This window comes from Myotis yumanensis, unplaced genomic scaffold (genome assembly GCF_028538775.1).
Source record: "Myotis yumanensis isolate MYYU_CA2020_CCGP unplaced genomic scaffold, mMyoYum1.0.hap1 SCAF_2, whole genome shotgun sequence".
Lineage (NCBI taxonomy): Eukaryota > Metazoa > Chordata > Mammalia > Chiroptera > Vespertilionidae > Myotis > Myotis yumanensis.
In genome coordinates, this window is record NW_027223753.1 from 193,273,915 (window position 1) to 193,300,666 (window position 26,752).

General features: G+C 33.4%; 1 protein-coding gene across 2 annotated transcripts in view; it reads right to left on the minus strand.

Annotated features, from left to right (window-relative positions):
- The window catches only part of SMC4 (structural maintenance of chromosomes 4), a 38,488-nt gene that overhangs the window by 9,036 nt on the left and 2,700 nt on the right, over positions 1-26,752 (minus strand). For both annotated transcript variants that reach the window (XM_070406896.1, XM_070406895.1), the window contains exons 4-17: positions 26,279-26,470; positions 24,548-24,724; positions 17,652-17,816; positions 17,286-17,413; positions 16,697-16,837; positions 15,808-15,958; positions 14,391-14,555; positions 11,695-11,928; positions 9,772-9,957; positions 8,110-8,271; positions 3,929-4,154; positions 3,759-3,835; positions 2,959-3,111; positions 1,778-1,904 (exon numbers count right to left, since the gene is read on the minus strand). In XM_070406896.1, the coding sequence (XP_070262997.1) occupies positions 1,778-1,904; positions 2,959-3,111; positions 3,759-3,835; positions 3,929-4,154; positions 8,110-8,271; positions 9,772-9,957; positions 11,695-11,928; positions 14,391-14,555; positions 15,808-15,958; positions 16,697-16,837; positions 17,286-17,413; positions 17,652-17,816; positions 24,548-24,724; positions 26,279-26,470 (2,284 nt within the window). The remainder of the gene's footprint in view (positions 1-1,777; positions 1,905-2,958; positions 3,112-3,758; positions 3,836-3,928; positions 4,155-8,109; positions 8,272-9,771; positions 9,958-11,694; positions 11,929-14,390; positions 14,556-15,807; positions 15,959-16,696; positions 16,838-17,285; positions 17,414-17,651; positions 17,817-24,547; positions 24,725-26,278; positions 26,471-26,752) is intronic.

Sequence of the window (26,752 nt, forward strand, 5' to 3'; positions counted from 1 at the left end):
GCTTCCTTGTATTCCTAGAAATTTCTGGCACACACCTGCCTCTGAGGGCCTTTGTACTTTTCTACATTTTTCTTGGAACGCTCTTGTCCCAAATATCCACATGGTTAGCATTCATACTTCCTGTGAGTCTCTGCTTAAATATCTCTAGCATAGGCCTGTCTAACCACTGTGTCTATCTGCCTTCTCCCGCCACCCCCACCCTGTCCATTATCCCGGTTTTACTTATCCCTTAGCACCACCTGATAAAATATGCAATATGTTATTTTGCTTCCCCATCTCCAGTGTGAGCTTCTTGAAAAGATCGACTTTAGTAGATGCTGAGTGAATGCCTTAATATTAAAAATGCAGATAAACATGATTACACACAACAAGAGTATAGTGGACATCTGTCTGTTTAACATCTTTTTACCACTTATTCGTTTGGGAGAAAACTCTCATTTTTGGAGCATTTGCATAGTTGATTCAACTTTACCCCAACTACTACTTTGGGATGGACAATCAGTATTTACCTTCCTTGGCTCACAAACCAAACTGTAACGGGTTATCTTGAGAGTTCGATGAAGGTACACTGTTTGCTGGGGCCACTAGCTAAGATACTGTAAGCCAGGAAGGAATCTGTTATCATAACCCACCATTCCCTCCTTCTGCAATCATCTATTCATGTTTGATTGAAGTAAGCATGGAAAGAGAAGCAGGGTTGCTCAAGTGCATGATCAGGGGATTTCAATATTAAAGCCAATTCTGACTATAAGCCTATGAATTCTCTTTCTTACATGTTGTACACAAGAAAAAAAGGTTCTGGAAGAAAAACACATTTATCTCCTGTGTGCTTTTTTTAGTTTCTCCAAATCCTTTCCTTAACCCAGCAATTATCAACTGGTGTGCCACAAGTTTTTTTAAAAACATGCAATACCTGACTATTTAGTCAGGGGCACTGACCTCTTTTCCCTTAGATTATCTAATAAAAAAGTGACAGTAGCCAACACAATAGCTGTTTGCTGTAAATGAATCAAAATTGTACTGACGTTGCTCTCTCTAAAATCAATAAAAAAAATTATACCTACGTTGTCAGGTGGACAAAAAAATATTTATATTTGGTGTGCTGTAGAATTTTAGTAATTAGTTTGTGTGTGCCATGAGATGAAAAAGGTTGAAAATCACTGACAAAAATAACTACTATTTTGAAGGGTTTCCAGGGAACACTGGGCCAAAGTATACAAATATATAAAATTAAGAGCATGGGCTCTAGAATCAGACTGCCTTGAATTCTTTTTTTTTTTTTTTTTTTTTTAAAAATATATTTTATTGATTTTTTACCGAGAGAAAGGGAGAGAGATAGAGAGTTAGAAACATCGATGAGAGAGAAACATCGACCAGCTGCCTCCTGCACATCTCCCACTGGAGATGTGCCCGCAACCCAGGTACATGCCCTTGACCAGAATCGAACCTGGGACCTTTCAGTCCGCAGGCCGACGCTCTATCCACTGAGCCAAACCGGTTTTGGCATGCCTTGAATTCTTATAACACCATATGCTATGTGACCTTGGGTAAATTATATAAATCATTCTATGCCTTTGTTTTCTTATCTGTCAAATAGAATTCTCAATTTAATACTATTTACTTAACCTTAATACTACTTTATAACTCTGAGAATTAGACAATAGAAACCATAAGCAGAGCAGTGACTTGCTATTTTTAAATGACAAACTGCTATTTTTAAACATTTCAAACATTAAAAACAACAACAACAAAAAAAGGTCTGTTTCTGTAAACATACCTGTTTTGAAAGCATTAACATTTTCTTCGAGCAATTTCTGCTTTTTTTTGTCAGGGGCTGTAGCAAGTACATTAGCTTCAAGTTCCTTAACTTGGACATTCAAATATTCCTCTTGCTCTGATAAAGGCTACAGAACAGTTTTAACATTCAAGGTCAATATTTTAACCCAGAATCAACATTTCCTTTAAATATTTTGAATTAACAAAAAAAGGCATTTAAAAACTTTAAGGACACCATACAAATAGAAAAACAGCAGAAAATATGAACAATTTATCTAAAAAATGAAAACAGCCAACAAACACATAAAATCATGGGCAAATTCACTACAAAGACAAGTTAAAATGTCATTTCTAGTATATTAGAGTAGTAAATTTACAATGTACTGAAGAATACGTTTTACAATGTACTGAAGAGTACCTAGTGTGTTAAGACTTGGAAAAATAATTATAACCATCTTTTTTGAGGTCATTTTGGCCTTATGCAACAAATGCCTTAACCATTGTACACATAATGAGTAATAATTTTAATTTTTTTAGGAACCTACCCTAAGGAAATAATTGGATGAGTATATGAAGGTATACCTAACAAGGTAGCAAGGGTATTTTAAACATAGCAGTATTCATAAAAACATTTAAAATTGTATAAACAAAAGGCTCTAACACAATTGTAAACAAAGTAAATTTTCATTGGCTTAGAGAGAAAACCCTAATTTCTTAAGTGAAAAGTTAGTATGACTCGTTAAAATTCCCTATGTGTACTTAATATGCATATCCATATTTATCATATACATAAACATGCATGCAAACTAGGTGTTAATATTAAAAAGTTGAAGAATATACATAAAAATTGAGGGTGATATCTTTTGAGTATTTCCTGAAAACTGTGTTTTGTTTTGTTTTTTAAGAAGATGGAGAGCATGCATTGCTTTTTTATAATTAAGAGACATTCTACTTTGAAAAGAGAATGAAAGTAAAGGGTCACATAGTTAAGAAAGCTACATTTTTGCAGAGTACAAATGGAAACCAGGAATGGCTATGGCTACAGCAACACTATGACAGACCCTCCACCTAGAGATCCATTCCCTTCCTCCCTTATATTTTACAACTGTAAGCAAACAGCAAAATGCTTCTGTCAAATTACTACTGAATTCCACTAGTTTCAGCTAATACTGATAAGAGTACCTGGATGCTTGCAGTAAACTTTTCCAGTGTATTCCTCATTTCTCGTTGACTATGCTTTAATTTAACTACTGCTTCTTCTAGTTGTACTTTCTGTTCCTGGATTTGTATTGCTTTTTGAGAGTCTCTCTGCAACTGTGATTCCATTTTATTTACCTACAAAGAAGAGTACCAGTGAAATAAGTTTTCTATAAGAGTTGTTCCAGATTAATAACTAAGTCAACACAAGACACCCTATGCAAATACTTAAGTGAAAGGATCTAAACTATTGAAAATACGGAAATACTGGGGGGTGGAGGGGAAGGAAAGCATAACTAATTGGAAAAAGTCAGGTATCCAGGACACCTATGTTTATAGGAAGAAAAAAGTACATCTAGATTCTGAGGGTATAAATAGAACATGGCAGTTTTTCCCAGACATTTTGACATTTTCATATACTTATGTGCATATAAAATATTTTGAAATAAAATTTGGAAATATGGTCAAAAGTCTCTACTATACTTATACCTTAAAGAATTATTTTGAAATAGAAAAAACTATGTAATGCAATAATGATTATGTGAAAAAACAAGTTAAATGGTTAAATAAATTATGAAATAGCCATATGATATATATTTTCTAATTAACGTTTTATTTTTAGAACTTTAAAGGGCTTTACATAAAATCCTACATCTAATTATAGAAAATTCAATCTGTCAAAATGTGAATACTACCTAAAATGGTTGAATTTTATAGTATGTATGCTACACATCAATAAAACTGTGTTTTTTTTTTAAAAAGGTATGACTATAAAATGTGCTGACCTCTTCTTCAGAGACTTCAACAACTGATGAACCCATTCTTCCTTTCATTACTTTGCTTCCACCACCAGTCATTGTACCTGAGAACAGAGGACAGAAGTCAGACTGAGATGTCTTCCCCCAACAAGATTGAATAAAAATACACTCAGTAATAGGAATATAACCACTATTACCTGACTGTTCTATGATTTGCCCCTGTAACGTCACCACTCTCCATCTTCTGTCTTTTTGATATGCTACTCTTGTGGCTTGATCTAAGTTGTCAGCTACTAGGGTGTCCCGTAAAGCAAAGTAAAAAGCTTGGCGGATTTCCTCATCTTTTACTTTTACTAAATCAAATAACCGAGGAGTATTTTCAGGAGTTTGAATTTTGGTCATTTTTTTTGCCCATACTGCCATCTAAAAGTAAAATATTAAGTATATATACATTAAAATAAAGGATAAATCATTTTAAGGTCGTAAGTTATATACATGTATAAAATGCAAGGACTTGTATACAAAGTTCTGAGTGTCTGTATTAATCGAGTACAGTGGTTCCCCCCTTATCTGCAGGGGCCATAGTCTAAGACCTCCCCAGTGGATGCCTGAAACTGCGGATAGTATGAACCCTATTTGTACTATGTTTTCCTCTATACATACATACCTCTGATAAAATTTAATTTATAAATTAAGCACAGTAACAGATTAACAACTAATAAAATAGAACCATTATAATTACCCTATAATAAAAGTTATGTAAATGTGATCTCTCTCTGATAAAGGTTCTGACTACTAAGTGACTAACAGGCAATTAGCATATACAGTGTGGGCACCCTAGACCAGTGGTCGGCAAACTCATTAGTCAACAGAGCCAAATATCAACAGTACAACGATTGAAATTTCTTTTGAGAGCCAAATTTTTTAAACTTAAACTATATAGGTAGGTACATTGTTATTAACCTAATTAGGGTACTCCTAAGCTGGCCTTTGCTAAAAACGTTCTCAATCTGATTGAGCTACGTTCGCTGAGGTCGACCCCTTCCAACTCTCCCATCCACACTCGTCTTGTATACTTGTTTCGTCTACCTCCTTTCGTTCATCCTCTCTATATGTCCAAATCATCTCAACATACCTTTCTCAATCCTCAACACTACATCTTCTTTCACTCGACAACGTTCCCTAAAATTAACTTAATAAACTTTACTTAAAGTTTTAGGTCAACTTCGCACTATACGTGCTCACCCGCACGTGGTATTTTGTGGAAGAGCCACACTCAAGGGGCCAAAGAGCCGCATGTGGCTCGTGAGCCGCGGTTTGCCGACCACTGCCCTGGACAAAGGGAAAAATCTATGTCTGGGAAGACAGTGTGAGATTTCATCACATTACTCAGAATAGTGTAAAACTTAAAAACTTATGAATTGTTTACTTCTGGATTTTTTCATTTAATATTTTCAGACTGTGATCTACAATGGGTAGCTTAAATCACAGAAAGTGAAGCTGCAGATAAGGGGGGGGGACTACTATATTCATTGTTATTTTAAAAAAGGGGTAATTATAAAACTCTATTCAAAGATGACATGATTTAACATACATAAAATCCTAAAGAATCCTGCCACAAAACTATTAAAACTGATGATGAATCCAGCAAAATTGTAGGATACAAGATCGACATACAAAAATTAATTGTACTTCTATATACTAGTATTGAAAATGAAATTTTAAGCCCTAGCTGGTTTGATTCCGGTTAAGGTCACATGACCAGGTTGTGGTCTTGATCCCCAGTTGGGGGTGTGCAGGAGGCAGCCAATTAATGATTCTCTTTTATCACTGATGTTTCTCTCTCTCCCTACCTCTCTGAAATCAATTAAAAAATTAAAATGAAATTAGGAAAACTCAATTTATATAAAAAGAAAAAACCCCAAAACTTATGTTTAATCAAAAAAACACAAGACATATTTACTGCAGGCTATGAAAGATTATGGTATGAAATTAGATCTACATAAATGGAAGACATTCCAGGTTCATGGACTGTAACATTTAGTATTATTAAGATGAGAATACTATCCAAATTGATCTACAGACTCAATGCAATTGATATCAAAATTCCAGTTGCTTATCAAGGTCTGTAAGTTATATAAATCACTCTGTAAGTTACATGTTTAATCATTATGTTTTATACCTGAAACTAATGATATAGTATGTCAAATGTAATTAAAAAATAAAATTAATAAAATTCCAATTGCCTGTGTATTGGGGGCAGAAAGTGACCAGCTAATCTGAATACTGATATGAAAATTATAGGGACTCAGAATAGCCCAAACAATCTTGATATTAAAGAACCAAATTAGAGCCCTGGCCAGGTAGCTCAGTTGGTTAGACCACTCTCCCGATATGCCAAAGTTGTGGGTCTGATTCCCAGTCAGGGCACATATAGAAAGCAACTGGTGAGTGCATGGATGGGTAGAACAACAAATCAATGTTTCTTTCTCTCAAATCAATAAAAAAAAAAAATCAGAGGACTCCTGATTTCAAAACTTATCACAAAGCTACAGTAATCATGACAGTATGGTACCAGTATAAAGATAGATAAATGTAGAATCCAGAAATAAACCTTTCTGGTCAGTTGATTTTTCAACAAAGGTACCAAGAAAATTCAATGGGGAAGTAAATCTTTCCAAGAAATGGTGCTGGAACAATTAGGTATCCACATGTAAATGAGTAGAGTTGGACCCCTTCTTTACATTATATTGTAACATTAACTCCACAAGAATTTAAAACCTACAGTAAATGTAAAATTATGCTAAAATTATAAAACTCTTAGGAAAAAGCAGAGGAAATAAATTACTGTGCTCCTGGATTATGCACGAGTTTCCTAGATATGACACTCAAACACAACCAAATTTTTAAAAAAAAGTGTACTTATCAAAATTAAAATATTTTTGCTCTTCAGAGAACACCACCAAAAAAGTGAAAAGAACCCACAGAATGGGAGAAAATATTTGCAAATGATACATCTGACAAGAGACTTGTATCCAGAATATTTTAATAAAGAACTCCTACAACTCAATAATAAAGACAAATAAACCACTTAACAAACGGACAAAGAATTTGAACAGATATTTCTCCAAAGATAACAAATGGCCAATAAGCACATGAAAAGATGTTCATTAGTTATCAGAAATGCAAATCAAAAGCACAATGAGATATCATTTCACACTCACTAAGTTGAGAATGTAAAAAAAATTGGAACTCTCAGACATCCTTGGCAGGAAATGGTACAGCCACTGGAAAAGTTTGGTAGTTCCTCAAAAAGAAACAGTTCACATGTGACCGCGCAATTCCACTCCTAGGTATTAACTCAAGAGAATCGATAACATGTAGCTGCACAAAAACTTGCACTTGAATGTTCATAGCAGCATTATCCTTAATAGCCAAACATGGAAACAAACCCTAGCTGGTTTGGCTCAGTGGATAGAGCGTCGGCCTGCGGACTGAAGAAGTGTCCCAGGTTCAATTTTGGTCAGGGGCACACATGCCCGGGTTGCAGGCTCCATCCCCACTGTGGGGCATGCAAGAGGCAGCTGATCAATGATTCTCCCTCATCATTGATGTTTCTATCTCTCTCTCTCCCATCATCTCTGAAACCAATACAAATATATTTGAAAACAAAAAAACATGGAAACAACACAAACAGCCAATTACTGATGAACAGGTAAACAAAATGTGGCATATATCCATTCAATGGAATACCATTCAGCAATAAAAAGAAATGAAGTACTGGTGCATACTAGAACATAGATGAACTTGGAAAATCTACCCAGTTAAAGCCAGATACAAAAGGCTTCATATTATATGATTCCGTTTATATAACATGTCCAGTACAGTTCAATCTATAGAGACAAAAAATAGATTAGAGGTTCCTTGGGGAGTGGGGAGAATATGGGCAGTGACTACTAATGTGCATAAGGCTTCTTTTGGGGGTGATGAAAATAATTGGGAATTACAGTTAATCAGCGTTGTGAATATTCTAAAACTCACTGAACTGTGTATGTTAAAATGGTGAATTTTATGGTATGTGAACTATATTTCAATAAAGGTTTTGTTTTTTTAAAGTAATTATTGATGATAGAAGTAAGAAATGTAAACTACCAGTAACTCTAACAATGGAATGTATAATTCTTTTGGCGCGGGGGGGGGGCAGCATTACAAGATTTTTTTTTCCATAACCATGTAACCACAGAGCCTAAAATAATCCTCAACACCTATCAGGTGTTCATTGAATAACCATGAAGAAAAAGCTAGAATTCAAAAATTTAAAAATAACAATACTTGGCACTTATAATTAAATTATTTGTAGCTTTTTATGAGCACCTACCTTATCCAGACCTATAAAGGTCGCAACTCCAATATTTTGTCTTTTAAGGAAGTTGACACATTCTTGGGCTGTATCAATAGAGTCAACAACAATGTAGTCTAATGCCCGACAACAGGATGAGATAGCAACATCATATTTTTCATCAATTGCTCCTAAGTCCCCCTAATATAATAGGGGTGGGGGGAGAGAAATGAATGTATAATAAGCAAGGAATTAGGCACAGGATCATATAACTATTCATAAAGATTTTGCAAACTACTCTTAATTGAAAAACTATACTTACACACGAATTTAAAAAGTACAAGAAGGGCACACAATGAAAAATATGTCTTCCTGTCATTCAACTAATTTTTAATCTACCATTTAAAAGGTCATGAATATGCAGATTTTAAACTTTTAATGAAAGCATAAAATGAAAGAATTGCTTTCACTGCATAAAAATTAAAAACTGAGAATTTGAAACCTAAAAGTACTATGAGCAAAATAACTTAAAACTCTTAATTATTCAAAGCCATCTAAGATGATGAACATCCTAATGAAACACATTTGCCTACTTATCAATCTATAATAAATTAGCTACCAAGCAACATTCACTGATGAGCTTTATTTTTCCCTGACGCAAATGAATAGGATCAAATTGTGTATCTTTGAGAAAATAAGGTGGAAATCACTTAACATTTAGATAGGAAGCTACTACACTGGGTAATTTTCACTTGTGCTTGTGAATCACTCTCTTCCGCTTCCTTCTCTGGAATGCTGACTCAGGGATTGCACCAACTGGCTCCTTTGGCTCTCTAGCTTTAGCTAATGAGAGGCACCAGCTAGAGAAACGGGCAGGGTAGGAGATGAATCAGGTTGAAATATGTATTTTCTCCTGACCACCCTCTAGTCATGGCCACAGCTTCCTTCCCTCTTCAGTCTCAGGAGCGGGAATGGTCTCCACTATTGCTAGCCTTGGGTTTCTAAATATCCCTTGTTGATGTTCCTAAACTCTAGGCACATCCTTTGGTATAAAACCCAGAATACAATTATCAAATGCTTAAAAAAAAAAGTATAGAGTAGTTTGGTTAAAGTTTACCATTACGAAAGTTTTTTTCCCCTTAAAATTATAATTATCCAAACCAAACCCCGCCCCTAAACCCCTATTTTAAATATGACAGAATCCATACTACCAAGAATTTTACCATCCCTGAGTATAAGTACAAAATGTTTAAAATTGAACATCCTTTAAAATAAACAAAATGTGCCCCAGCCATTTTGGCTCAGCAAATAGAGCATTGGCCTGTGGACTGAAGGGTCCTGGGTTCGATTCTAATCAAGGCCATGTACCTTGGTTGAGGGCTCAATCCCCAGTAGGGGGTGTACAGGAGGCAGCCAATCAATGATGTTCCTCTCTCATCGATGTCTCCCTCCCTTCCTCCCTCTCGCTCTAAAAATCAATAAAGCAGTTACATTTAAATTAGTGTGACTTCAAATGGCAGCTGGCTGCCACTGTGACACTTGTTCATCATGAAGATTTATTTCATAAAATAAATAAATAAAAATGTTATTTTAATACAGTGACACTCAATATACACTTCTTTAAGTCAAGGCAAGACAATTATTTACAATGTTTTTCTTGAGAGAAAAATGTGTAGTTATTTCCAAATAAATCTACTTTACCAATCTTCCATATATTCCTGGAATCCTGCCAGATTTTTTTTCTTGAATTATTGCATCAAGGACTTTCCCTCTACTTTGATTCATTGCTAAGGAACTCTTTGCCTCTTCAACTTTTTGGAAAAGATCACGAACCCAACTTTTGCATTTTATTTCTTCTTGTGTAAGTTTTTGAAGTTCGTTTTCTTTCTAAAAGTGAAAAGTAAAACAAAACAAAATGAATCCCATAATTCTATGCCTAAATCACAGCATAGAATTAACTGTAATGCCTCAAAAAAAGAAAGAAAAGACCAACAATAAACACTTAAAGCAGAACTAAGGGACCATACTGCAAATGCTGGTTTGGTTTTGAAAAAATGTGGATGGATTTTCTATTTTAAAAAGGGCATAAATTATTTGGATAATAAAGAAGATACATGCAGTATGGTTCTAGAAGCAATATACTGACTGATAGAGCAAGTAGTGCTGGGGCTGCGGAAATCCCAGTTTGAAGCCACACAGTTATGCATAACGTGTCCTAACTTTTAAGTTCTGTACTAATAAGAAAGCAGACTTTGTACAAGACCCTAAATATGGGTGACCCCGGCAGGACTATGGTTATACTGTGTTATGCTTTCTAAATAACAATGAACGTTTATTAAATAAAGAAAAAAACATTAAAAAGGCAGAGCTCTAAAATGAAGGGACACATGATGAGTGAATTATACTGCTATACAAAAATGTCAGACTGCCAAAAGAAGAGGAACCACCCACATGCACACAAAAATTCAAATTCCCAGTTGCTAAATCTCCAATTTAGAGCAGCCATTTTTTCTAACTGACATTCTCATTTCCTGGCTTTAAATTATCACCTCTATTACCAGTCACACTAGTATAAAGTAAAAGCTCAAGTTATAGTTACAACTTATCCAAAAATAAACTGAATTACTAGGGAGGAGATAAGAAGTGGTCACTGGATATAATTTAAGTTTACATTTAAATTCTACATGGTCAAGAAATTCCCAGATGACCAAGTAGTGTACATTTACTAAAATGGGGGAAAAAATAAAAACAATTTCCAAAATTATAGTTTCTCTTCAGATAGCACTTTCTATTGCCATCTTGCCTAATGAGGCTTTTGGAAGATTCAAGTTACGAAGTTCCTTAGATAGATAATTCACTCAAGAATAGGAGGAGCACCAATGGGCTAAATTAGGTATCTTGATTACTTTAAAACAGTTTCTAGTCCCAACAATGAAACCACATCCATAAATTTAAAAAAATTACATTAATATAGTTGATTTGCATATTCATTCACAAAGATATTTACGGTTTTCCATTTATTCTTGTATAAGTTGTCTAGACATAGATTTAGGGAAACACAAACTTCCTTTTGTTTAAATTCCATGGGAAATAATGGTGGTGGTAGCATTGTTATTTGCTGTTCGATGCCCCTGGGTAGAATACAGCAAGTTTCTTGATAGTCTCAGTTCTTATCAGTTGAAATATTATACTACTAGCCCCGTTCTTTTGGGCAATATTAACACTAAATGAAAAAAAAAAATCTATACAAATGCTTCTTGACTTAGGATGGGGTTACATACCAATAACCTGACTAGAAGTTGAAAATACCATTAACTAAAAAAATGCATTTAATACACCTAACCTACTGAACATCATAGCCTACTTAAATGTGCTCAGAACATTTATATTAGCCTACAGTTTGGCAAAATCATCTAACACAAAGCCCTAATTTATTATCAAGTGTTAAATCTCATGTAACTTATGTTTATCACTTTCACACCATCATAAAGTTAAAAAATCCTATGTTGGGGACCATCTGTAACCAGTCACCTCAAATGTTGAAATTAAAAAATAAGAAAAACATATATACAAAACTTGGGTTGATAAACGATGTTCAGAAGAAATACAGAAGCCAAGATTTACCTCCTTTAATTCGCGTTCAGTCTGAGGGAGTTTTGCTTCTATATCTCTGATTGCAGCTTTCCTTTCTTTGAGAGTCTCTGAAGCTGCAATTAGAGCTTCCTTGGCTTTACTTAATTGAGACACTGCAGTATTATGCCGACTGAGATAGATATCAAGCTCTGACTGGGCTACATCCATCTTTGAACGGGCTTCGTTTACCAATTTGCTGAAACCCATAAGTTCTTTCTCTTGACTCTGTTAAAATATGATAAGACATCATTAAATCTGTAATATTGTGTTTTCAAACTTAAACTGAAATAGAAACCATGTATTTTGAATTCAACTTAAGAGATTCTACAAGTTGCCGAAACCGGTTTGGCTCAGTGGATAGAGCGTCGGCCTGCGGACTGAAAGGTCCCAGGTTCGATTCCGGTCAAGGGCATGTACCTGGGTTGCGGCCACATCCCCAGGAGGAGATGTGCAGGAGGCAGCTGATCGATGTTTCTCTCTCATCGATGTTTCTAACTCTCTATCCCTCTCCCTTCCTCTCTGTAAAAAATCAATAAAATATATTTAAAAAAAAAAAAAAAAAGAGATTCTACAAGCATAATATATACAATTAAATAATTCTTACAAGAGGAATGGACTGTTTTGCTGTATATAATCTTTCCCAACTGATTTCACAGAGCTTAATGAGGTATATATTAGTATGCTCATTTTAGAAGTCCTATATCCTATAACAAAAGGTTAATATGCAAATAGACGGAATGGCAGAATGACCGGTTACTATGACACGCATTGACCACCAGGGGGCAGACGCCCCCACAGAAGCCAGGCTCATGGCTGGCGAGCGCCTCTCCCACCTCCGCAGCAGTGCTAAGGACCCCTCGGGGGATGTCCACTTGATGGCTTAGGGGAGCGAGGGTGCAGGATGGGCTGAGGGGACCCCCCCCCCCCCCCCGCCCCAGTACACGAATGTCGTGCACCGGGTCTCTAGTTAAAACATAAAAGTAGTGGTTAAGAGAACAAAAATTTGGGTCTAAACTCTGGATCCCATGGCCTTTATACATCACTTTACCTGAAATGGTAAGGTCTAAGGACTATTCAGCAGAAAGTTCCCTCAAGTATATTTGTGTTAAACATCTTTTAAAGTTTTAGAGGTAAGGTCAGGGTAATCCTCAACACATCATTATTTGATGTGTAGAAATTTTGGGCTACTATGATGGGCTGTGTAAAAAGAACCTATGTATTAGAATAATGATTTAAGAAAGGCCCTTACAAAAGGCCCCTTCATTTCACACAAAAAGGAATAGGCCCAGAAACATGAGGTTCCATCCAACGTCATCAGATATTTGTTAATTCCATGACATAACAATTCTATGAGGTAAATACCATCATTATGTTCATTTTGAGGAAACTGAGATCAGAGTTTAAATAATTTGTTCAAAAGCACTCCCCCATAAATGGCAGAGCCTCTTTTTTTTAGCTAATACTTTATGCTGAGGAATGAAGACACCTGAATGTGAGTCCTGGCTTTTTCACTAACAAAGGGTACAAAGGCACATGGGAATACTCAGTATACAGTAGATGAACAAATGTGAAAATTACATTCATAATGTATTCCATTATGAAAGCCACTATATTATCCATTGCCATTTTACCATATGGGCATCCCACTTATAAAGTTTTGTAGTATAACATTAAAATATGTCCATATTTCAAAACAGAATCTATTACATCTGTAATGAAAAAAAAACAAAAACAAACTTTCCTCAACACTTTATTGAGGAATAATTAAAAGACAAAGGGTGTACATAAGTCTGTAATTTATGTACATAAAGTCAATTTAATTCAATTATCATTACCTATTAAAACAGTGGTTCTCAACCTTCTGGCCCTTTAAATACAGTTCCTCATGTTGTGACCCCCAACCATAAAATTATTTTCGTTGCTACTGTTAAGAATCGTAATGTAAATATCTGATATGCAGGATGGTCTTGGGCGACCTCTGTGAAAGGGTCGTTCAACCACCAAAGGGGTCTCGACCCACAGGTTGAGAACCGCTGTATTAAAACGTGGTGAAATACAAAGACAGCTAAACTTTGTGCTTATAATATTCGTTACATTAGTCAAATGCTAAAGTAATGTAATAACTATCTAACATTTAATTTCAAGGCACTTATGAGTATACATACATTTTATTTTTACAAAGATTCATAAGATAGGTATTATTTTTTGCTACTTTAAGGAATATGACTTGGAGACATAATCCATACAAGATCAGAGATGACTTGAACCAAAAACTAATATAAGGGCTGTAGTTTTAAACTATTACATAAGAGCTATAGAAGCAAAGAAATGGGATATCGACCTGTGTGCTTAGTGTGTCTGGGTTTTTATAGTTGGTTACCAATTAAGTTACCAAGAAAATAAGATGAAAAAGAAAATTTGATGATGAAATCAGTAGGCTCAACAAAGAATGGCACATATAACAAAATATTGGACATGTTACATTTTCTGTGACCACTATAAATTCTAACTCAGATAATTAAAAAAAAAAAAAAGGGCAGAAAAGACAAAGATTTTTTAGGAATGTTAGGTTAGATATTAAAGGTCCAAACTTTTTCTTCTAACAGGTCAGTTTTAAATATTACTATAAAAACAATCAAGTTAAAAAAAAGCCACTAAAATAAACACCAAGTGATGATGAATCTTACTTCCTTTTCTTTCTGAAGCCCTTGTGTTTCCTGTTTAAGGCTATCCATCACTTCCTTTAATTTTTCTTCTTCTTTCTCTTTTTCCTTCTCAAGGGTATTCTTTCTAGTTGTTGTCTCAGTTATGATATTCTCACTCTTGGCAGGTATACTTTCAAATTCTTCTACCTAAGATTATAAAACAAATTAAAGGTATAGGAGCATGTGTCTAAGGCATCTAATACTATTGTATTTAGATTTGAATTAGTTGATTTCAACAAGTACTTTTTTCTCTCTGTGATAGAAAAGGGTATCTGTAAAGGATATCTGCAAGTATTTTCTTAACCATTTACTGAAATTTCTATAGTCTCAGTCTAATGGTAAAGCTAATTCTATGAATCCCTGATTCCTTATGAATAAAATTCTCTCTGCCTGGGTCAATTTCAGGCGATAATTATCCTTTCACCTATTAAAATGCTCAGACTACATGAGATCTCTTAAAACTATCCATCATAGTATATTAAAACTTACCACAAATTACCTTTACTAGTATACCCCGTAGCTTCCCTCAAATCCTAAAATCTTTCACAACTTTACCCTTCCAGAGTTACCATGTAGGACTACTATTTCATTCCATTACTACCAATAACCACTTACCCACATTTGATGCCTAAAGGCTAACTATATAACAGTTACATTTGGCTATTTGTCCAATTTAGGGGTTACTCCCAAATCCATATGGTATTTTGTTTATTCTGATGATCTAGTACTAGCAAAGTTCAACATTTCCTTAAATGATGTTCCTCAAACATTGATTCATGTAAGATTTGTCATTATACCAAGCAGAAAGTATTTTGTGAACAAATACATTTAGAAAATGCTTATAAGGTAAAACAAAGCCAATATTATAGTTACTGTGTAATTACATGGTAAAAAGCTTTTTTGGGGGAAAGGTGCTTAGGTGTCATATCTATTAGTATCTGATAGAGCAATGAGCATAGTTAGAAAAGGTCCCAAATTAATTATTAGAGTCTGGCCCCTAGCAAGGTAGGCATTCTGATCCAAAGTTTTTTTTGTTTTTGTTTTTTAAAAACCACCACTTTGTTGTAAATTACCAGCTTCCCCTTCCCTCCTTTATAAGGAGGAACTCAATTTAATTTTTTTAAGAGGTAGGTAATACTTTTAAGTCTATAATACATAACCAAAGAATAATGTTTCTCCAACCATGTATATCAGAAACATGCTCTAAAACTCAAATTCAATGAATGTTTTGGGGAAAGCATCAGTTTCGGAGATGAATCTTAAACGCAATATTCAGAATCCCCACGCATTCTCTTAGCTAATAAGGGGCAAGCACATCCATAAAAAATCATAAAATCTAGATCTGATATGCAGACATTAAATTTTAAGAAATTTTTAGAAAATTTTCCCTAAAACCCACCTTTTCTTTATCTTTTTGAAGTTGTTTCTCCAGTTTTTTGGCCTTACTTGAAGCATGTTTTAATTTTTCTCTAACTTGAACATCTTCCAAATCTAGTTGTGTAAATTTTTCTTTGTTCTCCTCAATATATTTTGTAATTTTATTCAGTTTCCTAGCAAAGCAAGAAAATAATCAATTGTTATTTTTGGATATTCAGGTATTTAAAGGCATATTATACCCTGCCTGCGACATTTCCTCTATAAACGTATCCAAGTTTTTAAAGGTAGGGTCCTAAAATAGCCTATTTTCAAGTTGATCCTACTTTCCCCCCCATATTTGAGGAAGCCAGTAAGTGATTATGAGAGTTATTTTGCCCTTCTATGCTGGATGGGAAATACTACATTCCCCATGGACTATGATATCTAGGCATAAAATTTTTTTATCATAAAACTTAAAGAATAAAAAAGAAAAATCATAGGTAAGAGATATTAATTTCATTAAATGTTAGCACAGAAAAGTCATGAACAAAACATTTAAACAAATCTTATCTAAAATAACCCCAATTCTACCTCAATTACATCTGTGAACTCTTTATTCTTAAAACAATCGGTCAGATTAATAAGTACTTATTTTTGCTGTGAGGTTTTGTTTATGGAATTCTGCCACAAGGGGGTAGCATCCTCCATTATTTTAAGACTAGCATTGAGCACTCAAATCTGTAATGAAGACTGTACTGGATGCAGGGCAATTAAATGTTTCGTTTTTGTCTGTAAAGGGAGACCATTTTATATGCTGGCAAATGTATTATACTCATGTGCTGCCAACAAGTTTATATATAGACACATACACATACAGGTAATAAAATTAACTGAATTTAAATACTTCTAGTACTTTCCAAAAAAATTATTACTTCTCTATATCTTTTACAGCTTTATTCTTAGCTTTCATTTCATTTGATAGCATACTGCTCTTCTCATTAATTTCTTTGGTATCTTCATTAATTTTTTCCTTTTGAGTTTCCATTTCAGCAACTCGTTTCTGCAGATCATGACTAGAGGGAGAAAAAGAAATTGGAAAAAATGTCATTTTTAAAATTATGTAATGATTTTAGTAAAACTAGCCATTTCTAAAATATTCTTAACTACAGCCAATTTACAAAAATCTGGGGCTATTGGAGGATGTGTGTGTGGAAAAAAGAGGGAGGGGGAATAGCAACCTAGGTGACTAGAATTAGGAACAAAATAGGTTCCATTTATAAACAAAATTATGTCTGTCACAGGAATTAAAAAGTATATATAAAACTATTAAGTATAGTAACAAATACTTGTGAGCCTGCTTCCCAACTTAAAGTAGGATTCTTTAAAAGTCAACTTTAATACTATGGTAAACAACCGCAATTTAATGAATATCACATAAAATAATTTTTATACTTCACATCTCTCTAACATAGGAAAAGAAAATGGGATTTGACTTACTGTCAGATACATTAAGGTACTTACATGTAATACTGACAAACATGATTCTTTTTTCTAAATATTTCATTTTCCAAGGTAAGAAATTCAATTGCTATATTTTTCTCTCCTTCTAAGGCATCTTTTTCCTTTTCCACCATCTTAACTCTGTTTAACTACAAAAATAGTGTATAGATTGTTAAAAACACTTCAAATGTACAACCTGAATTTAAAATATGCCAAAATGAGATAAAACATATAAACTGCATGAAAATGTTAATAAAAATATAACATTCAATCTAAAATAGCAAACATTTTTCAATTAAAATCTATAGTAACTTAAATATTTGATTCCTAAAATTTGTTAATAAATGAAACATTCTGATTTACAGCAAAAATCTACAAGAGATTCACCTTCTCTCCTCTGTGTTCATTCAATATTTCAACTCTTCGGCACAAGACTTTAATAGGTTCATTTAGCCGTCCACAACCAATTATATCTTCTAAATATTCAAGCATACCCTCATCATGTTCAGTCTGGCCTTTTGGTTTCATCATAGCGATTTGTTCAACTTCACCCTTTAAAAAAAGCCGTATTTTACACTCATTGTGTATGTTTAGCTACATCAACTTTAAATTAGGAACAATTAACAAATCCATTAATAACTAACAATTAAACTTAGTAAATCAGTAGTTTGGAGATTTAATAAGATACAAATAAAAAATGTTCCCTTGTCCGGCCAGTGTGGCTCAATGGTTGAGTGTCAACCTCTGAATCAGGTCACAGTTTGATTCCCAGGTCAGGGTACATGCCTGGGTTGTGGGCATGCAGGAGGCAGCCAATCAATGATTCTCCCTCATCATTGATGTTTCTTCTCTCTCTCCATCTTCCTCTGTGAAATTAAAAAAAAAAAACAAAACTTCTCTCCACTGATATTTTTGGTAATTTAAATTTCACATAAGTGGTTAAGAAATGTGTATTTATACTCCCTTGTATGAACTCTTGTAGTATACACCCACATATACACAGAGGCAAAGGAAGATCCCCTGTTTACAACGTTCATTCAATACAAATAAAACTATTAACTTTTCTACTAAGCAAGGTTATTCATATAATCTACAATTGGATTATCGTGGAAACATTATCAACTACTAATATAATTAGAGCTCCTGCTTTAAAACCAAGAATTTTTAAAAAGACCCTTCATTGGTTATCCTGTCTCAAGGTGGTTAATATTATTAAACTTTCTATATAAATCTGGTATTATAAGTTGCTCAAGTGCTGGGCTTCATAAGGATGTCTCAAAGTTCTCACTTTCTAAAAGCAACACTATTAACTGGAAAAGGAAATGACCTCTTTTTCTCATGGTAATAATAGAAGAAATCCAACTGACTGAAAACTAAAGGTCCTGATACATGACACTGAAAAACTTTTGTTTGCAATCAATACTAAAGTTTGAATTGTAATTAAAAGCTTAGAAGAACATTACGTATTAGTATTTATGTAGTTTAATTACAAAGAGAAAAGAAGAAAGAAATCCACAACCAGTAACCTTTAAGGCTGACTGCCAGGCCGTCATTTGGTTTGGTAGTAGAGAAAATTTTGTCTAAACATGCTCAGACAAAATGCTGCTACTTTACTTCACAGAAGTAGCCTGCTTGTACTCTACATCCTATTTATAACAGAAGGGACAGGCTAGTAGAAAAAACAACAATACTCCTTTATTTCAGAAAAATAGCAAAGACAAAAGAAAAAAATTTACACATTTAAAAAGAACATATTACTCTTTCTCAATTTAAATATTTATTTATGAATGAACCCTAAAAATTTGGGGTAAAACTTGCTCATGAAAAAGCGTCATTATTTACCAAAAGCCTCAACATAATTATGAAAAGTTAAAAAAATTAAAGATAAAACATCTCATTTTAAAATCTACTCATTGACAGGAATAATCTTTAATATTTATACATCATCATCACATTTTCTACTTTGACAACAAAGGAGCACATGATTATCAAATACAAAGTGAAATGTTATCTAAAGAGCCTGTTTATATTTTCTGTAATCTTCAGTATGTATGAATTAGTGTTTAAACTAAAATATGTAGGCATTTATTTACATTAAGTATTTATTTTATTCTGCTTTCAGTGACTAGTTCTTTCCAAATATTTGCAGCAATAGTTTAAGTTTTAGACAAGATTTAAGTCTGGAAAAATATCCAAAGCTTTGCATTACAATAGGGTGAATCCCAGCCATTGTAGAAGCCGTGTTATTCAAAATTTTTATAAGCAAGGTTATCAATATTGACATTACTGACATTCTGCACTGGATATATTTTGTTGTGGGGAGCTATGCTAGGCTTCTTAGTATGTTTAATAGTATCTCTGACCCTGAGCCACTAGAAGACAGTAGCATCTCCCCTTCCCCAGCTGTAATAACTTAAATTGTCTCCATGCAAAACTACCCTCAGCTGAGAACCATCGATATACTTGTTTAAATCTTTTGGGTTAATATTAATAATCCAAGTAACAAATATAATAGCTGACGCCTGATATTAAAACTATGCCAAGAAAAATCATATCTGAGTCAAATGGCACAGTGTACATTTTGCAGATAACCAAAAGTTGGTAGAGTACAAGCAGGCTACTTCTGTGAAGTAAATGGTTTACACTGATAAAAATATTCCTAAAGACATCACATTTTTCCTGGCCAAATTACTCATTGAAGAGATGGACTACCAGTATTAGGAAACTGCCTAGCTTTGGGTATAGTAGTTACTTATTTTTGGTTTTTTGTTCCTCCTCCCTCCTCCCTCAATTAAAATGAAGGACATACAGTTGCAATTTCTTTTCATCAACAAGGTTGCCCAGTTGAAAATAAGTATCAACATGAAAGACAAGGGCATTTATGAATCCAAATAGTTCCATCTCAAGTCCCATATACCATTCAGTTTTAGATTGTTTTATTATATGGCATGCAAAAAAATTTATTTTTTTACCAGTTATCAGATTAACACTATTGAATCAACAAGCTGTGAGAACATTTAGGCCTCTACTTGTCACTTGACTATTAGGACTGCTATGGCATTCCAATGGCAACCTTGGACTTTTCTTGTGTCTGTTTCTTTATGTCCTTTGCCTGCCTTACCACCTTCTACTATTTGCTTTCTTATTTCTTTTTCCATTTTGTGCCATTTTATATATAATATGTGAGTTGATAATCTGTGCCCAGAGGACCATATCTTTATTTTGCAGAAATGTTACCTATTCCACGGGAAATTATAAAATATAGTTTTAATTTTAGGGCAATAAAAATACATTTGAGAGATAATTTTAAAGCATCAATCTGACTTATTTTTTTGCTATTATTTATTACAGACTGTTTTAAATTATGTTCAAAATATATCAGAAACATTAAACAACTGTGGAAAATAACAACAATGTTTTTGTGTGTTTTTTTGGTTAATCCTCATCTAAGGATTTTTTCCATTCACTTTTTACAGAGCATGGGAGGGAGGGAGAGTTGGGGGGAGGGGGGGGGAGGGAGGGAGGGAGGGAGGGAGAGGGAAGGGAGAGAGAGAGAGAGAGAGAGAGAGAGGAACATCAAGGTGAGACAAACACACTGATTGCCCTCCACAAGAGCCCCAACCAGGGTCGGTGATCGAACTGCGGTTGCAATCCAGGTACATGCCCTTGACTGAGTAGTAAACCAGCGACCCTCCAGTGCACGGTCCAATGCTCTAAGCACTAAGCCATACCGGCCAGGGCTCAACTATGGTTTCTAAGAGTATCACAGGAATAGCAAGCATACTTCAAGAGAATATTTATACTACAAAGGCTTAAATATTAACTTATTGTGATTCAGCTATACCATTCTTTGGTAACTTAATTTACAGGAATGCAACATAAAAATCCATGAGAAGTAGGTATGATTCTTTTTCAAAAAAATTCAAATTTTAGCAAAAGCACGAACCACAGGAACTCAAGAATAAAACTTTCCCCTCTCTAATAAGGCCTACAAGATTCTAAAGACAGATAGGAATGTTTGCATCACAAATAGCCCATAACTATTGAACTTTGAATTTTTATCTAGTCTTAATCTTTTTATTTTCTCCATTTTCACTGTAAATTAATGTCCTTTATCTTTTAAAAATATTTTTTTATTGATTTCAGAGAGGGTGGGTGAGGGAAAGAGGCAGAAACATCAATGATGAGAGAAAATCATTATCTGTCTAAAATAAGTATACTAATAGAAAGGATGATGCTTTAGTGGCTGGACTGCTTGATATCACTTCTGGTTGCTTCTGAGTAGCCTATTTTCTTTCATAGTTAAGGCTGTTGAACAAGGTACTTTTGGGTACCTGAGGTATTACTGATAAAGTTAAAAATTTCTTTGATCCAGCACAGACTTATTTCTACGTACTAAAAGACTGTAACCCAAATAGTTTGTATGTCATGTCAGACTTAGAACTATCCTGGAAAGAGATGGATAGGTTAACAATTCAGACCTAAGTTAATCTAATCTACAAATCATTAAATAATAAGAAAAAAAATCTTGATTCTTGTCTTAAATTTTAATGAAAAAATTTTAATATAAACACAAAGCATATGAAGTTGAAAAGTTTGACGCCTTGAAGAGAGCAAATGCATCCAAATCAACTAAACCTAACTTATAAGTCGTAGTCACCACAAAATGCTTCAGAGTTAATAAAAACCTACCTGTTAAAACCGATAGGTATTATAATAGGACAAAGGCTCCCAAAATCAGGTATATATAAATGAATGTTCAAATATGGAAAGTACAATGGTCAATTATTATCAAACACCTTATGAAAGCATGTAATAAGTGCCCGTAAGGACAAGAACAGGATTTAACCATCTTTGTATCATTTATAGCATCTTAGCATAGTACTCTTCATTAGGTACTCATTTGAGTGGTCAACTGATAAAATTTTAAATGGTTTCAAATACTAGAAATGTATTCTAGAAGAATGTACTAAAACAATATAAACACTGTAAAAAAAATTCACCCTATGGACTTCTGTTGAACATGATCCCTGGCCAGTCTATACACTTTATTCAAAGTAATCACTTATGTCTTAGATGGTGGTATTATGATATCTCTACATATCCAGCCTCCCAAACCACAGCTCGTTTTTAAGATAAACGTTATTCAGTGGGAGGGAAAGGAATAAAAACCACATTCTTACCTTCAAATGCTTTAAATCTCTACTACAGGAATCGAAGATTTTGATAAGGAACTAAATAAAAATCCATAGTAACCACTGCAACTTTCCCTCAAACTTTTAAATGAGGCATCATTAGTTCTACCTAGTCTAATCCCTTTCTTCTTCCTACCAGGTGAGCTCCTAAAGTTCTTACTTGTAAATTTAATCAAATGGAATTTAATCTGTTAACTTGGAAAGTTTACCTTGGCATTAAAAATATTTAAAACAATTTAATTGTTAAGATGACATAAAAAGATTGATATTATCATGAGGACAAATGGCTTCAGTATCTTAAGTTCTTGAGAAGTACATAGTTAATATAAAGTTGACAATTTAAAAATTATTCTTATTTATTTTTTGGGGAAGCTGTTACGTTATTTAACTTCCTTTATTATTGAACTATGAAGAGAGGCTGCACCAAGGAAAAAAATTACCCTTACAAGGATTAAAATGCAGCCCACTTTATTTTAATGTCTTTGCACATGTGTTAAACTTTGATTATCCCAGGAAAACAGTAAATAGCAAATTATAAACAATAGATACAAGTAGATTCTTGCAAAATGGTATAATTATCAAATTTATTATTATAAAGGGATATAACTTTTCATCCATAATTAATTAAACCGAATTTCCAAACATAAAAGTCCACAAAACAGTTAAATTTTATTGTTAAAAACCCTACAAAGTTTTAATTCCACGTTGTGTTAACTCAAATCTTAGATCCAGAGCTGACTTCCCAACATTTTAAAAAAAAATTAGTTTGCGTTATAGAAGTATTACAAATGTCCTGTGCCTGGTAACAAAAGGTATTAATATAAGTCATTTCAGAATGATTCTTATTTACCTTGTACATACACTATGCATATCTAAAAGTAATATTTTCTTTTAAAAATATAGTTGAGGAACAAAGATAAAAATGAAAAAAGGGGTTAACATTTTATAAGTTTGTTATTGGAACACTCACGTCATCCTAACAAAGCTTTTAGTATCAAATAAAAATTCCCAATTTAGTGTAAAATCAGTAGGACAAGATACTAAAAAATATTAGCAACTATTTCTATGTCAAAATACAGTTTTTTGCTTTAATTATAATACTCTTGGTGATTCTGGACAGGGCACAGAAAAAGAGAGCCTCAAAAAAAATTTTTAATACACCTGACAAAGCTATGCTTTACACTAAAAACTTTTTAAGAAGGTAGTACATAAAGAAGGGATTTTTTTTACCAAGCAATTCTGGTAGAATATACCCTTACCCAAATAAAGAATACAGGTTTTCTAATAAAAATCAACTTAACACCTGGTATTTAATTTTATACCCCTTTAAAAAAACGTTAACAGTCGTGATACTTAAGAATGAAATATCAGTTACTCTCTGATCTTCCAATAGTGGTTTCAAATAGGCCATTCTAACCAAAACAAAAACCAACTTGAGTAAAGCTTTTAACCATTCTAAGTGTTAAAAAAAAAAAAAAAAATTAAATTAAATTAGCTAGATGCTCAAGTAAATTCAGAAAACACCAAGTGTACAGAGTCTTTTTTTTTTTTTTTCTTGGCTATATAACATTAGCAGAAATAAGAATAAGAACAAGAGCAAAGGAAAATAAGTATTAAGAGATAATGAATCTCATTTAAAATGTTATCTTAAAGGGAAATACAAACAAAAATGATAAGTAGTTGCTATATCCCTGTCACGCTAAAGCAGCACAATAATATTGGTGTTTAATGTTTATTTCACTACGCCAATATTTACGTGCTGCTAGAGCGGAACAAGTATGTCAGTCCACTCAAACATGAGCATCTGATGATGAAAATATAGTTTTGAGTGAATTTCCTTAAATTTCTAGAGCAGCAAATAATGATTCGCATCTTGACTATAGTATGTAAACCATGATGTGCTGCTATAGTACTTTAAGGCCTAAAAATACAGGATTCATCCAATAGGGGTATTCCCCCTAAACTTTATTGGGGAAAAAAAATACACACACTCACACACACAAAAAACACACACAAAAAGACTAAAAACAAACCCCCCCACAAAAATAACAGGAATAAGAGGACCTCTAAAGTCTTTAATAAACTTACCTGCAAGATTAAAAATCTGTTATGGTCCAAGTCAATTCCATGGCTTCGAAGAAGATTTCCAACATCCTTAAATGTCTTCTTCTTCCCACTTATGTGATAGACAGAAGTATTATCTCTGTAGGCCGTCCTGGATACATAGAAGTTACTGTTAGGAATGACTTCATAATCATCCCCTTCCTGTTTTGAGGAAAAACAAAACCAGAAAACAATTTTGGTATTAAGTTACTGCTCCACATTTTACTCACGTCATATTGAAACTAATTATATGGATTAAAAATTTTAAAGAACATGCACATAAACCTGCAATAGTTCTCAGAAATAACCTTCTTAGCAAAGAATACTTTTCAAAGTTGTTTGATTCCTTCCTCAGAGATCACAAAAACCAAAAAGCCAAACCAAATAAATGAAAACAAAACAACTCCCCCCTCCCCCTGCAAACAAGCCTAAAAAACGTTTGACTGAGAAAAAGAGTTGATGAATGGGGACAAGAATCTGACTATAATAGTCACTATATCCAAAACAAACTCACATGAATTATTAAATCATGTTGATAGATTAAATTACTAGTCCATTAAAAAAAATCTGCAAAGAATGAAAGGAAAAAAAGAAGGCAAGCAGTAATGAGGTGATATGGCTTTTTTTTTTTTCCGGAGGGGGAGGGGAAATATACTTTTAATTGAAGGTAAAAAGAATTGTAAAAAATTGACAACTGTATTCCCCACATTAAAAAAGAATCAGATTTAAAAAGTGAAGCACAAATCTACCTTATTTAAACTCACTTCCCTTGAAAAGCTGTCATTTTGAAATCATGACTTAAAATTTACATGAATCAAATGTACCTAATAGGCAATGGAACAAAATCTGATTTATTAGCAATCTATTATCCAATTCAAATTGTACAATAAAAACCTAAGAAACAAAAAGAAAAAAATCTAAGAAACAAAATTAAAATAGATGCCACAGTGTAGATTTAAAGCCCTTTATATTAAAAAAAAAAAAATTAAAACCTATGAGCCAAGTCACATTTCTTCTCATTGTGTAATTAAATTTCTATATTTTTAGGTTCTGGCCATTTTTCAACCATGAATTTTCAAAGTTAATTATTAATCAGAAGAGAAAAAAACCCTATACCAACAAAACCGTGTAAATAATCTGGACAGACATTTTACCTAAAATTGTCTCCTTTTCTAGAAAACAAATGTGTTAGCTTGACCCATCTCCCCTGTTTTAAAAGGGTAGTTTAAACTGAATCAAAGCTCTTTCATGTCAGATACACAGAACTACTAATAACATTCGATTTCATGTAAACTGAAATAATAGATGGTTAAATTTAGGCAACTGTTACATTTTCAAGTTTAGGTAATTCATCTGAAAGCAATAAAATATAACTTGAAAAAAACAAAAATGCATAGTAAAAGAATGCCTATTTGGTGCTCAGAACATTAAAACTGCTTGATATTTTATTCCAAAAAGGTAAGCACCAACTACTATGAGCTACTTAAAATTAATTTTCCTGGCTAAAAATTTTAATATTTTAAGTTTAACAGCTACCTCCACCACTACTCAAAAAGAAAATATGGTCATGGAGGTAACTAAATCAATAATCTGTTCTGCTTTAACCAGACACTAACTTTTAAAACCCAAATTTAAGCCAAAAATAAAACGTGCAACATATTAAAATTATGTGTATTCCTTACTCAAAGCTGCAAATAACTAGACAAAGTCCCTTACCTTATCAATTATCTTTTGAAAGTGAACTTCCACAGAACAACTCTGAATATCCTTGTGTTCGTCAGAATTATGTATTAGTACTGAGAGTTTCTTAGATCTTATTTTTTGTGCTCGATAGCCAAACACGAAAAGCATAGAATCAATAACATTGGATTTGCCACTGCCATTTGGCCCAATAATACAGGAAAAGCGCTGCATAAAAAGAACAGAACAAAAAAATCAAAGTGAAGTTTAAAAGGTCATACTACCGATTTTAAACAACTTGATTTCTTTAACAAGCAGCAAATCTACAAGTACTTTGGTTTTCATTGCTACACAACACAACTTAAATTTTCTTACTACTTTGACACAAGCTTGAACACTTTAAAAAGGCCACATTCTAATTCTAACTTTTTACAAAATTCATTCTAATAGTAAAGAGAAAATACTCCCTTCAAACAAAAAACTCACCAATTTTATTCAGTGAAAACAACT